This window comes from Spermophilus citellus, assembly GCF_964194105.1.
Source record: "Spermophilus citellus genome assembly, chromosome: 11".
Taxonomy (NCBI): Eukaryota; Metazoa; Chordata; class Mammalia; order Rodentia; family Sciuridae; genus Spermophilus; species Spermophilus citellus.
This window is the reverse complement of record NC_138192.1, coordinates 97,015,960-97,030,539: the sequence shown is the minus strand read 5'-3', so window position 1 is coordinate 97,030,539 and position 14,580 is coordinate 97,015,960. Positions and strand designations below refer to the sequence as shown.

Genomic DNA, 14,580 nt, shown 5'->3' with positions numbered 1-14,580 from the left:
TAAGGAAATACTGTGATGTAGATACTGAAAAAAAAACACACTGGTATATGTATGTGCTCTTTCTGAATAACTTTATTTTGGGAGAGTTCCATAAGCATTAGGAACATACATAAAATGACACACCACTGTTGACAATGAAAAAAAACAGCATTTGATCATTTCCAGCTTTATAAATTTTTTTAAAAAAATGATTCAGTTACAACAACAAAAAAAAGTTTAGATATTTTAGCAAGTATCACCTTGCAGGACCATAATCACATATAAGCCACTGACTGTTAATGGAAAAAAATTCACACTGCATCTAGTTACTATAGTATTTCTAAGCATAATCACAGCTGATTGACTGCAATGTGATATACACTAAAATTCATATGGATGTCACACAGTGACAGCATTGTACAAGTAACATTAATGACCTCCAACAAACACATGTTAAAATTAGACTGGTCAAGCTAAATGGAATGTTGGAGCCAAACAGAAATGTAGTGGAATTAAGATTGTCTAGTAAGACTTGAAACTATACGTTAGAATGATGTGAAAACTAAATACTGGTGGAACCCTATCAAAATACTAGCAGCAACTGTTACAGCACTCTTTAACAGGTTAAGAAAATCTAGCAAATAAAGGTAATACCATTTTTGAGAGAATATAAAATTTTAGCATAACCAATTTGCTTTAAATGAGGCATTTAAGACTGGTGGTATTCCAGCTGTTGCTTTTAAATGAAGGAGATTTAATGCTGGAATGCAGAATGTTCGCTGAGTATCAAAACCCAAAAATTAACTACAAATATCTTGGTTCAGAAAGCAAGATATTTCGATCACTAAGTTGGCAGTACTAAATAAAATATCAGCACCTTTTAGCTAGGTTGCTTGAAGGGCCAAGCAATGAGATGAGGACTGTCCTAATTCAGTGCCCACTGCTGAAAACAAACTATGTATAAAACTCCTACTTATTACAAGGAGGGAGGCCACAGAGAAAGCCAGAAATGATTTTTCAAATTCAGAAATAAATTAAAGATGTAACAAAACCTAATCTCCCTTGCTTATAGCATAAAGAAGAAACACTGGCAATAATCTAGTAATACCTGGACACATGTGCTGCTCTCAAAGTTTTGTTTTTGTTAAAAAATTTCATAGAGTAAGAGGAAAGGAGAAGGATTAAATAGAGACACTTAAAATGGAATGGAAAGAGAGTTTGGCTCTTACATATTTGAACAGCAAGATTTTTTTTTTTTTTTTAAAAGTCACACTCGTTGCCAAGCTAATTAAAACAAAGCTAGCTGCACACAGTTCAAATATAGTTTACCTGGCATAAATGAAGACCATGTGGCACAAGATGTAAACAGAAAGCTACATGCATATGACTAGTACTATAAATTATTGGATCAAAATTTAGGATAAACATGGCTTGCACTTCTCACAAATCATTTACAATTATGGTAGAAGAACAGGGCACCTAAAAAAGAGACTAATCCCTATCAGGCACCAACAGCATATCTTGGCACAAAATGATCAAGTGATTTCAGCTTAGTCATTTACTTGGTACCCCGACAGCCATGGCATCAGTGTAGTTTATCCTCGAAACTGTTTAACTGACACTTCACATACAGATCACAGGCATGGTAAACTTGGATTTTCTGCCTTCCAACTTTATTGCCAGCCACAGCATGTGCTCCATTTGGCGTTGGTTCCAATGCTAAACTGTTTACAGAACATTCAGAACTTAAATTTCCCGTTTAACCTAGTCAGTACTGTAAAGTTGAAAAATTGAATAGTTTAGACCATGTTTGGGTTCATATTTTCTAGAGAGTTATAATTTTAAGAAAAATACATTTGACCACATGCTTTGATCCCCACCTCCCCCGAAAAACCGCAGAACAAAAACAAAATTGAAGTTAAAAAAAAAATACCCCCAAACACCAAGTATTATAATAATACAAAAACCATTATGAATCTTTCATTAAACTGAAGCTCACACAAACATACAATCACAAATTTCAGTAGTTTAGGCTGCAAGTTTAAACACTATGCAAATATATACAAAAATAGTAACTCTAGATTCAAGAATAAGGGCTTTTCCCGATGCTAAATTCATATTCTAATGCAGCCTGAGCTTTCTTCTAGTTCCTATAGTCTACTTTAGGTGGTTTCAAAGTTGTGTCAAGTTGATCCCTATTACCATATGTATATATGTAGCTGAATTAAAGGGCACTACAATTCATTCTTAGCATACACAAAAATGTCTGCTCAAAGTCCATTTAAAATATTTTTAAAGTTTAAATGATTTTTTTTGGTTTAATTTCTAGTTCTGCATAGCCACAGAAGTTTCTACTAATAAAGAGACTACTTTAGTGTTTTATATGATTATTTTAAAAAAAGTTTTAATCAAACCTGTATCAACATTGGTTCATAGAGTCCCATTTTCTCCTCTTTATCACCAAGTTTGTTTTTAAAAGACCCTTCATATAGGGAACACAGTACTGAGCACCAGTCTTTTGTGGTTAGGCTCAAATCTATGGAACTTGTAAGTAGTGCAAGCCACTGACTTTTCTTTGAGCAATGTGCATAAGTACAAGGAACAGATGCAAAGCTGAATGGTAACATTCTCGTAATCAACAGTGATTACTGGGAATGGTCAGAACTGGATGTCAAACACAATTTTGTCTTCATAGAGGGCGATCACCAGCATGATGGCAAATCCAAACAGCAACCCTAAATTCTGAAGAATGAATTGCCCTACTGGACAAAAGCCATGCTCTTCATTGTCACCATCACCATGCAACATTTCTGGAAGCTGGAAACAAACAAACAAAACACCAAATCTTTATAAGCAATTTAAAGTTTGTGAACTTTACAAACTGTCAATCTCCAATATCCAGCTCCAGTAAGACTATCTAACTACATCTTTTCTACCTTCCCCTAAGTTTTTATTGTCACAAAAACTTTTCCTTTTGACTTTTCCTTAATATTTAATCATAAACAACACAGAGGACATTTCACAGAAACACCCCCTCTAGATATGCATGCATGCTAACCAGAACAGGCACTGTGCCTTCACCACATTCAATTATACACTGACTGCCAACACCCATAATATCTGTCACAACCACAGCTAAGAGCTAACCAATACCTACTAGTAAGGCCATACTTGATAAAATACAAAAAACGCTTTCTTACTGATTGATAAATGGTACTGCCCAAAGTCCCCTAAGGCCAGATATTATTTCTAGTGGGACATTTAATAGAAATGCCAAACTAAAGCTGACTTATTAAATGGCTTTAAAGACATAAAACCTTCTTATAGGCAAAGTAGCCTTCCTAAGCTAAAAATGTGATCATGTCACTCCACTGCTTAAACCCTACAATGACTCCCCAAGCTTTACAAGATAACTCTTTTTATCATGGCAAGTTGTATGAATGTCATGTTCTTGCAAACACACCTTCCTGATGACAACATGGATATAATTTTCAATCCATTTTTTTAACTTAATATTAGAAAATACATGATTTTAGAGTTAAGATCTGAGAAAATATATGTGGATAGTTTCTCTTGAATATTCAGTGTTTCCAATACAATTGTGGCACTGTAAAGAATATTGCAGTAAGGCTCTACTTTGGTTTGCTTGTTTGTGTTATTAGTAATAGTCATTTTAGGCTATTTCCTCAGAATACAATTCTTGGAGTAGAATTATTGGTCAAAGAAATGTTTCCATCTATCACTCACCCTACTCATACACCCTTCCCTCTGGCTTCTAAATAAACGTTTCTATATTCTTTAAGACTTAGCTTAGATTTCCTATTACATGAAAACTTCCTTAGTTCTCTTTGATAGCCTGCCTCTGTATGATACTCTATCATAATACCTATTTAAAGAATTGTAATTGATGGCTATTTTCTTCTTTATCAGACCCTAAGTAAAAACTCTCGTTTATATGTTCCTAGTTCAAGAATCAGTTCACTCATTTTTTTTATTTGGTACTTAGTGTGAATTCCATTTCCAGCAGTGTGTGAAATAAGACAAAAATCCCTATCCTTGAGGAGCTAATTCCTTGTGAACCCATGAGTAAAATGTCTGGTGTGTTAACAGATCAAGATACAGGTGCAAAAGGAAAAAAAGTAAAATAGGATTAAAGTATGTGAAATGTTAGGAAAGGAGAATGAAATTTTAGGTAGGACACTCACCAGAAGGAAGTGAGGGACCTAGCCCTGAGGTCTACAGGAAAAGCAAGAGCTACAACTTGGAGGGACACTGTGCTTTGGGGGCAAGGTTAGGGAAATTAAGGATTCAGAGTGCAAATGTTGAAGAATGATGAAAAACCATGCAGGTCAAAGAACTTGGGGACTTTTACTCTGAGTGAGATGGTACTGAAGGTCTGGAGTACACAAGAGTCATGAATGATCTCCTCTTTGACTTGACAGGATCCTCAAGCTAAGTGCCAACATAGGGTTTTGGTGGGCAGGGCAAGGCAGAATCAGGGAGAGCAGTTAAAAAAGGAAGATGGTGGTGGCTGGATGAGGGTAGTAGGATCAGGTGGTAAGGATACAGAGGCCTCAGGACTCACAAAGCTCATGTGGGCAGGGCACACAGTATAGGCAAAGCATGATGCATAGGCTTTTGCTCTGAATAAGAATGAAGTTTTCATTTATGAGCTGATGCATTATATAAGAAATGTTCATGCAAGGAGTGGGACTGGCAAATATCAAGAGCTGAATTCTGAACATATTAAGTTTCCAATGCCTTTAGACACTCAAGTAAACACATAAGTCTAGAGCTGAAGGAAAGGCCAAAGATATAAATTTAAGAATCATCAGCCAATAAATATTAAACCCATGAGATGAGATGACTCAGGGGGTGTTTGCCAACATTTGAAGTAGGGGAGCTGATGGGTATCTAATAAAAAAGACCAACAAAAAGATCAGAAAGGTGGGAAGGAGGGTAGGAAATTATGGTCCTATAGAAGCCTACTTACAAGAAAATAATTTCAAACAGGAAAGGAGGATCAACTGTCAGATGCTGCTAAGGCATCAAAAATGAAGACTAGAAAATGACCAGTGGCCTTAATAATGCTGTGATCAATGGTACACTCAACAAAAGCAGTTCTGGCAGAGCAGTCAGAAAACTGATGTGGTCAGACTTGAGAAAACATAGATGATGATTTTCTAAAAGAGGAAAGAGAGCAACAAGGTGACAGCAAAAACAGAAATCAGAGCTGAGCGAGCTTCCTCTCCATTACCTTTTCAAGAAGAGAAAAAGTAATGTGGTATATATGTTAACAGGAATGGTCAGACAGTGAGGGCAGAGTGAGCTGGGAAAGAGAGAAGAACTGAAGGCACGTGGCATGACAGATGGTTCTGGGGAACAGTTTGAAGAAACTGGCCTTAGCTAGAACATGGATATTTCTTCACAATAAAAGGAAGGTAGGTAAATGGTCATAAATAAAAGAAGATAAGTGGAACAGGAACTTGGGAAGGTGTCGTGATGGTTTCACTGTGTCCATGATAAGAAGCAAGACTATCAGCCGAGAAGTATAGACAAGAGCATGGAGAGATCTGAGAAAAGGAAAACAGGTACTTCTGGGTTACACAATATCAACGTTTAATTCTTTTCATTTACAGCTTTCAAACTTTACACAATAAATAGGCATTAATATTTTGATTAAAAATTTAGGCATATAACTATGAAATGAGGCCATGTGATAGAAGAAAAGTGGATGTAATATCAAGTTACAAAATTTAAAAAATGAACCAAATTACTAGTTCTATAAAAACATTTCTGCCATATTTGGGATATAAAGCAAAATTATTAACTTTAAGCTAAAGTTTTGATATCACCTATCTTTAAGATGTTTTATATTTTTAAAAAGTTTGACTTCAAAGATTTCTTCCATTTTTGTAAGCTACATTCTATTTTCAGGTTTTACCACAATAACAACAAAATATATATGTATATAAAAAATATCTTACCATATCCACCAAGGCTACATAGAGGAACATGCCTGCAGTGACTGCGAAGATCCAAAGTGTGATGTTATTGGCATACTGACCAACGGCTGTGCCTATGAGCATGCCAATGTAGGCCATCATGGCAGAAAGGAGGTTGTACACAATTGCTTGCTTTACAGTCATGCCTGCTTTAAGAAGAACTGCAAAATCACCTGCAATTAAGACATGGGAGTTTTAAAACCACAGGATTTAAAAATTTTTTTTGAAGAAAAAAATTAAGAATAACATTTAAAAGATATATCTTTAATAACATTGTGTGGGGTAAGAGTTTTGGGATGATAGAACTGTTCTGATATTCTGATGGTGGTGGTTATACATATCTGTATACATGTTAAAATTCAAAGAACTGTATACACAAAGACATTTTTACTGTATGATAACAAAATAAAGATTTTTTTAACAAAAGAAGAAAAAAAGAACCATCTCTTTTTGTAACAAGAGCTTTCTGTTTTGACTTCTGCTCTTTCTTCAAAGGGAAATGGCCTAAGTAAGAATATAGATCACAGGTTCTTTAAGTACATTTTATGCTGTTTCCATTTCTGCCCCCTCCCCCCATTAAACCTTAATTCTGAAAATCTTAGAAGTGGAAGAATAATGAACTTTCCCCACCATCTTCCTTGCTGCCACAATGGTGCACATGAATGTCCTGGCTGATGCTCTTTAAAGCATCAACAATGCCTAAAAGAGAATAAACACCAGGTTCTTAAAAGGTTGTGCCCCAAGTCACTGTCGGGTTCCTGTGATGATGAAGGATGGGTACACCGTTGATTGTGTAATCATCCATGATCACAGAGCTGAAGCAAGACAAAATCTTAGAATTCTTTTTCTAAAGATATAAACACAAGTGCCTCAATGGATCAACAAACAAACCAAGCTGATTTTTTTTTCCCTTCAATGTAAAGATCCCAAACTGGAAACAACCTAAATGTCTTTCAGTGGGTGAATGGATAAACAAAGTGACTCACCTTTGGGATGAATATTACTGAGCAATAAAAATTCATTTCCTGATATATATAGTAACAGATGAATCTTTTAAAATTTTATTTTGCTAAATCCCACTAAAATAATGGAATTTATTCTGCCATATCCATATATGAACATAATTCGATCATTCTCATTACATGGATGAATCTTACATGCATGATGCCAAGTGAAAAAATCCAGATTCAAAAATCTGTATGATCTCACTCACATGGTATTCTAGAAAAGGCAAAAACTTCAGGGACACAAAGCATATCTTTGTCCAGAAGCTAAGGCCTAAGAGAATTTGGGATGGTAATGAAATGGAGTTCTCAACTCTGTCTTAAGTTGCAATATTAGGAGGAAAATGACTAATTACTATTCAGGGAGATTATCAGTAGAACCATAAAAGTTCTGCTAGAGATAATACTCTTCAAACAGAAGGGTCAAAAGCACTGCTTTTAATTTTAGCAAGTTTTTGTTTTAGTTACTAAATGTAGAAACATCCAAACAATTTTTGAACACTTAAGTATATGCTAAAAATGCATGATCTATTTCTTCTATACCTTGAGTTATGACTACAAAGTCCAAGTCTGTTGACAGCAAAGACACTGGTGACAAGGCATTATTTTTCCCTATTCCAACAAATTGCTACCAACCACAAAAGGCACTATTGCTTTGGAAAGTCAAGATGACACTCCAGAGTATTACAATTTCCAATGACTTTTAAATTGCCATTCTCTAGTTTCCACCTAATACTGTTCTTATACCTTGTCCCTTCAGATCCTAAATACTGCATCTTTTTTAAAAAGTTCATTTTTTATTTGTTTTAATTAGTTATACATGAGAGTAGAATGCACTTTGATATATATAATGGAATATAATTTCTCTAAATACTGCACCTTAATTTTCCTGATGAGACTTGGGATTTAGTATCGACTTTTACCTCTTCTCTCCCCTGGCATTTGGTTAATTTCTCCTGTCTTTTTTCCCCTCAGCTTCCTCCAAGCTACCTAACTCTTTCCTCCACAAATTTTTATTCCATGTTTTCAGTAAAATTAATTTGACAGTGCTCAAGGGTTAATTTCATTTAGCAGGGGATAATGTAATACAAAATGAGACTACAGGAATGTCTTTTATTTATGAAATACATTGTTTCCTTTTAGAGTTTCATAATGGGGTTTTAAAAGGAGCATATTTTAATACTCAATGAACCACCTGTCAAGACAAACCATATCAACTTTGTGGCTTCACTGTTATTGGATAATACAATGATTTTGTTCATTCTTAAGTAGAAACCAAACAGAATGAATTAACTACTCAAGATGCAGCTCTACTTAGTTTTAACTTTTAAAAATTAAGGCACAAGCTACATAACATTTATTGTGTGTTTTTTTTAATGTAGAGTTCTATGAATTTTTGACCAACACACATATCATTATACCCATACTACCATCAAACTCTGGAACTGTTTCATTACCACCATAAATTCCTTTAGACAACTCACCCCTAGACAACCAAGGATCTGCTTTGTGTTATTCTTAAAAGTTCTGCCTTTTTCAGAACATCATGAATGGTACCATACATGATGCATTTTTTGAGTCTGTATTTTTTCACTTAGCATAATACCTGTAAAATTCATCCACATCTATATACAGAGATTATATATATTTTTCCTGATATATATCTATCAGGAAAATACATTCTATTACTCAATAATATTCATTCAATAGGTGTATCATATTTTATTGATTCACCATCTGAAAGACATTTAGGTTGTTTGCAGTATTGGGTCCTTATGAAGAAAGTCTCTATACTTACTCATAAATTAACTTTTGTGTTTTCATTTCTCTTGGGTAGATACTTAATAAATGGGATTGCTGGGCCATACGGTAAGTGTGTGCATTTTCATCAGCAATGTATGAGAGTTTTAGCTGTTCCATATCCTTGCCAGACAATAATCACTAATCCAGCACTAAAACCTCAGGTTTATTTGCCATCTGTTCACCTTATTTAGTAAAATACCTATTCAAATCTTTTGCCCATTTTGCAGGAAGGAGGCTGGGTTGTCTTCCCATAACTAAATTGAGAGTTCTTCAAATATTATGGCCCTAAAGACCTTTTGTCAGATATGTATTTTGCAAGTAATATTTCCCTGTGACTTGTCTTTTTATTCTCTTAACAGTGTCTTTTGTAAAGCTGTTAATTTGTATGAAGTCCATTTGTATTAAACTTTTTTCCTTAGCTGATCTTGCCTTCAGTGCCGTGGAACAGTTTGCCTAACTCAAGAAAACACAGACATTCTCCTATGTTTTCTTTTAGAAATGTTACATTTTTAAATTCTCCATTCAGATAGATGATCTATTTTGAGTTTGTTTTTGTCTATGGCGCAAAGTGCAGGTCAAAGGGTTTCTTTGGAAAATGGATATTCAAGTGTTACAGCCTCTTTGGTTGACAAGACTTTCTATATTGAATTTCCTTTATACTTCTGTTGAAAATAAACTGCATATATATGAAGGCTCTAAACTATTTCACTGATATATGTCTCTATTCTTTTACAATCCCAACTGTTTCAAAATCACCTTAGTTGTCCTTTTACAAAATTTTCTGTCTATTCAAGTTCCTTTCCCTTTCCATATAAAAATTCTTTAAAGCTCACATACTTTGCAAAAGAGCCTGCAGGGTTTTTGACAAAGCTATTGAATTAACATGAACATACTACATCTATGAGAATTAACATCTCAATAATATTGAGTCTTCTGGTCCATGAACCTGGTATCTCCTTCAACAGCATTTTGGTTGATTGTGGTTTTCAGTATACAGATTCTATGCCATGTATGGTTTAGACTAGAGCTAGATAATTCATGTTTTTAGAGCTATTACAAACAGTACTTACTCTAGATAGGGCAGAGGGGTGGGAGGGAAAGGGAGGCGGCATGGGGTTAGAAATGATGGTGGAAATAAAATGTCCATTATTATCCAAAATACATGTATGAAGACATGAATTGGTGTGAATATACTTTGTATACAACCAGAGATATGAAAAAAATGTGCTCTGTATGTGTAATATAAATTTTAATGCATTCCGCTGTCATATATAAATTAAAAAAAAAATTCTATTTCCAATTACAGACTGCATAAACAGTATCATTTTATATAATAATCTTTATGTCAAGATTATTATAGATTTCACTTAAAAATCTTTGTCCTAGTCTTATTTCAGATTATAAATTCTCAAAGGTTTTTGCATATTTTCTCCACCTCCCTTCTCAGTAAAAATCTGTTTAAACATTTCAAAAGTAAGTCAAAGGATCCCAGAACTGTAATTTATATGGAACATGTAAGTTTATTCATCATCTGATGAATTAAACTTCTTTCTTTCTGCTGACAAATGAATGAGGTGTGTTTGCCAAAGCTATTGAATTAACATGATCCAATATTATAACTACATTAATTATTGATATTTTTGAAACAAGAATATATTTTAAGATTTTTATCCTTAAGTAATGCTTATTTATTTATATACATGAGAATTCCATATAAATCTATATAATGACCGTTTAATTGTTCCCAGACAATTTAGCAAATTATGGAAAATTTATTTTGGATTTCAGTTTAATCTTTAATGTACTTGAAAGGAAAAGGAAAACATTATAAGCAATCTAACTTTCTGAGCTATCTAAAAATATGACATTTATTTATCAAAATGTTATTTGAAGCTGAAATATATTATGCAACAAGAAGAGAATTTAGATTACATATTCTTCTGGATTAACCCCAATTTCATTCCCCCTTCTAAACTTTTTTTTACAGGCCTTCTTATAAATTACTTTTCATATGCTTATAACAGTTGCTTATTGAAGAAGTGTGTGAAAAAAGGGAGAGAATGCAACAAAGTAATATTGTAACTTAAATACAGCTACAGTTTGGCAAAAATAGAAGAGTACAGACCTAATAAGCCAGGCAATGTCACCCATTACCACACTTGAGGGTAACATTTTCATGGGCATGCTACTTCCTCAATGGTTTTAATTTCTTCATGCCTCTTAAGAGTGAATCTCCCTGAGCTTTCTATCATTCTAAGGTTCTAAGGGTTGTTCATATCATATTCCTAACCAAATAAAAACAATGTATTGTCTCCAATGTACTGCAATGTAATTTAAATACTCAGTTTTCTTTCGGATGTGACATGAGTAAGAAAATCTTGTAATAGTTTCAAGAATTCACAATCAAAAACATAATTAGGGCAAACAGGTTTAATTAAATAAATTTTCCTGAAATCTATTATTGCTTTGTCAACATCTTAACCTATTAAGTGGGTAAACAACTTCTTCCTTATTAACCCGCCATGCTATTTCAGTCTATAGAGGAATGATTTTCCCCGAGCTTAGAAGTTCTGAGGAAGATGCTCCTCTGCCCATATCCACATCCTGTTCCTGCCCAAGTAAATAAAAATAGATGATCTAAGTAGGGACTTTCACCTGGTCCTATTTTACAAAACTGCCCCATTGCTGTGCCTTCAAGGGAAAACATAGGATTTATGATCATGTTTTTACTTCCGTTATTTACAGTTGGTACTTCACTTCATGAAGTCACACTTACTTCCTTTTTGACAAAGTTCAGTAAACTTTGTGCTAATTTTCTTCTCAAAGCAGCGACACCATCTCAATGTCTGGTTTGGGGGACAAAACAGGTAGACATCTGAGGTCTGAATGGTTGAGTGACCCAAGAAGGTTCTCTAATCCAGGATTTTTCCCAGATTTCTGCATTGGATTTCAAGGGCTGACGTACACATTAATTGATATAGTGCATTTGTTCTCCACATTGCTAGAATATCTCGTTTTATTCCTTCAATGACAAAGGAGTAAGCAGCAAGAAAGCAACTATCATTCATCTCTAAAATTCATTGTTTTCAATTCTGTGCCATACTAGATTCCTCCAGAGCTAGGACAATTCAATAAAACCACATTTAAACACAAAGGGGCCTGACATGTTTCATTTAGGGGCACTGGATAGATGACCAGGAAGGTTAATTAGAGGTTTTCCTAGTATGCAATGGATGGATATGTGTGTGACAATACAAATCTATTACTAATAGTTTTTTTGTTTTTTTAACAGTGAAAGATTGAAATATGAGGACAAATGTTATTCATATTTAAAAGCTGATAGAAAATCCTGATTTGTTTTGCTATGGAGTTGGGCTAACGTCAGAATCTGCACATTAAAAATCCTATAGCTTAAGAAATGGAACATCTAAAAAAAGAAATACACTAAGTACCAAAAGGAAGATCACCCAGAGAAAGTGATAAATTTTAGAGGGAAGAGTAATATAAGGTATAGGGTAGTAAGTGACAGTAATGAAGATGGAGAAAGTAAGAGTCATACTTAACATGATAAATTAGGGATAGAGGTATTGACAAATCAAGAAGGATGGTATCATCAAAGTAAAAGATTCAGGTACTCATACAGCCTGTCTGGAAAACTGTGTTTAGGTGAAGTAGAAAATATGCAATAGGATGTATTATGAGGAAGACTGGAAAGGTAAGCAGAGGGAAGAAATGAAGGCCACTGTAATGAAACCAATGAATCTACCTTTACTTTATACATAAGGGAGGCAACTGAAGACTTTGATTACATAAGCACATCTCATTTAAGAAGCTATACCTGGTAATAAAGCATATGAGACAGAACAAAATGAAGCCAGAAATGTACAACTGTGGAAACTGACCAAGTAAAACACAACAAAGGCAGCAATGACCTCGTATGGGGAAAGGATTATGGAATAAAACCAAGACTTACCATAATGTGCCCAAAATTGGCAAGGTAAACAAAACCATAGGAATTCAGGCCTATAGAACAGATGCTAAGTGTGTACTAATACATTGCCCTGCTTTTTGTAGGGTGATACTGATTTTTAAGCAAATTCTATTAATAAACTTTCTTAACAACAAGCAAATAAGGTTACTACCAATCAAGGCAATTATATAATCAAATTAATAATGGCATTTCATAGCCAGTTTTCAAAAATAAATTAAATTAGAAAGAGCACATGAAGAAACTCCTCGGATTCTTAAAATGTGGAGTTCTTTTATTTTGAATTAATGCCATCTCCACTTCCCTCTAATGTTTTCTATATGAATGCATGTTCACATCTTTAACTATAATTAAAGTTAAAGAGAAATTAGATACTGGATGATTAATAAATACCAAATAAAACAACAAAGCAATATTTGACATTTATTAAGTCAACAAAACCAAGCAATTCAGTTAATGATAAATTTTGGCAGAGATATGGCAACATTAGGTATTGCTGGCTGGAAATTACACCAGTGAAGCCAATGAATCTAGCTTTACTTGGATAATGATATGGTATTTCTCAGGTATGCATGTTTAGGACCCATCAATTCTGTCCCTTGAATATGCATAAAATATGTTCTCACAAGATCAGTAAGTATTACATTTACAGATGTTCAATGTACCATTATTTGTGGTGGCCGGAAATTAAAAGGCCACAAGGTATACATCTAGCACAAGGTGCTAACTATGCAAAAAGTGGTGAATGCATACCTTCAAGTACTGGTAGAAATAGTAATTTAAATCAATTCATGGTAACTGAGTAGAGTTTAAAAACACAATGGTAGTAACACAAGGTAATAAACAGAATGGGATATAAACATCATACTATTTATATAAAAATGTGTGCATATAAATACCCATACATATTCCTTGGATCATATAACAATGATAAACATAAGAAAATGATAAGTCTATAACAGGGAAAGAGAAGTGAATAGTAAGATACAGGAGAAAGCCCAACCTAAATAGAAAATTGTGCATTTTTAGTATTAGAGGAAAAAAATCTATTAATCAATGAGAGAACATTAAAAAATATTTTTAAGTGGTTTTAAAAATTAATTTTGGGGCATTAAGGTCCACTTTTTTAAAACACATGAAAAATTAATGTTAAGATTTTGGGGTATTAAGATTACACAATATTAAAATAAACATACACACACACATATATATATATATAATATGTGTGTGTGTCTATATGTACATACATATAAAATAAAGAATCATCAAACCTCATGCTTAAGAGGATTAGAAGTTAATAACACTACTCCAAACCCTTGGTGCTAGTGCTAGTCAAGACTGTAGTCCAATTTCTTTCATAATTATCCAGTACACTTTTGGGGGCAGTATCCTTCTATATTTAAGAAGAAAAGACTGCCTCACACACATCTAGGCCAACTTCCAATTATGCAGTCTGTGAACTTTGCCTTGATTCTTTTAAAAATATAAATAGTTTACATGGTATATGAAACAAAATCAAAAGTGGGTTACCAGTAAAATCAGGTACTTAAGAAACAATACTTTTTTTTAAACATTATGATCAGGGAACTGGTCATGATTTATGATTCTTTTTTTTTTAAAGATAGATATATAGATAGAGAGAGAGAAAAAGAGAGAGAGAGAGAGAGAGAGAGAGAGAGAGAGAATTTTTTTATTATTTATTTTTTAGTTTTAGGCGGACACAACATCTTTTGTTTGTATGTGGTGCTGAGGATCGAACCCAGGCCGCACGCATGCCAGGCGGGCGCGCTACTGCTTGAGC

The 14,580-nt window shown here is 33.9% G+C and overlaps 1 protein-coding gene across 1 annotated transcript in view; it reads right to left on the bottom strand.

Annotated features, from left to right (window-relative positions):
- Positions 1–2,376: 2,376 nt before the first annotated feature.
- The window catches only part of SLC39A10 (solute carrier family 39 member 10), a 67,041-nt gene continuing 54,837 nt past the window's right edge, over positions 2,377–14,580 (bottom strand). The window contains exons 9-10 of the mRNA XM_081262095.1: positions 5,967–6,157; positions 2,377–2,796 (exon numbers count right to left, since the gene is read on the bottom strand). Of these exons, the coding sequence (XP_081118221.1) occupies positions 2,638–2,796; positions 5,967–6,157 (350 nt within the window). The 3' untranslated portion in view covers positions 2,377–2,637. The remainder of the gene's footprint in view (positions 2,797–5,966; positions 6,158–14,580) is intronic.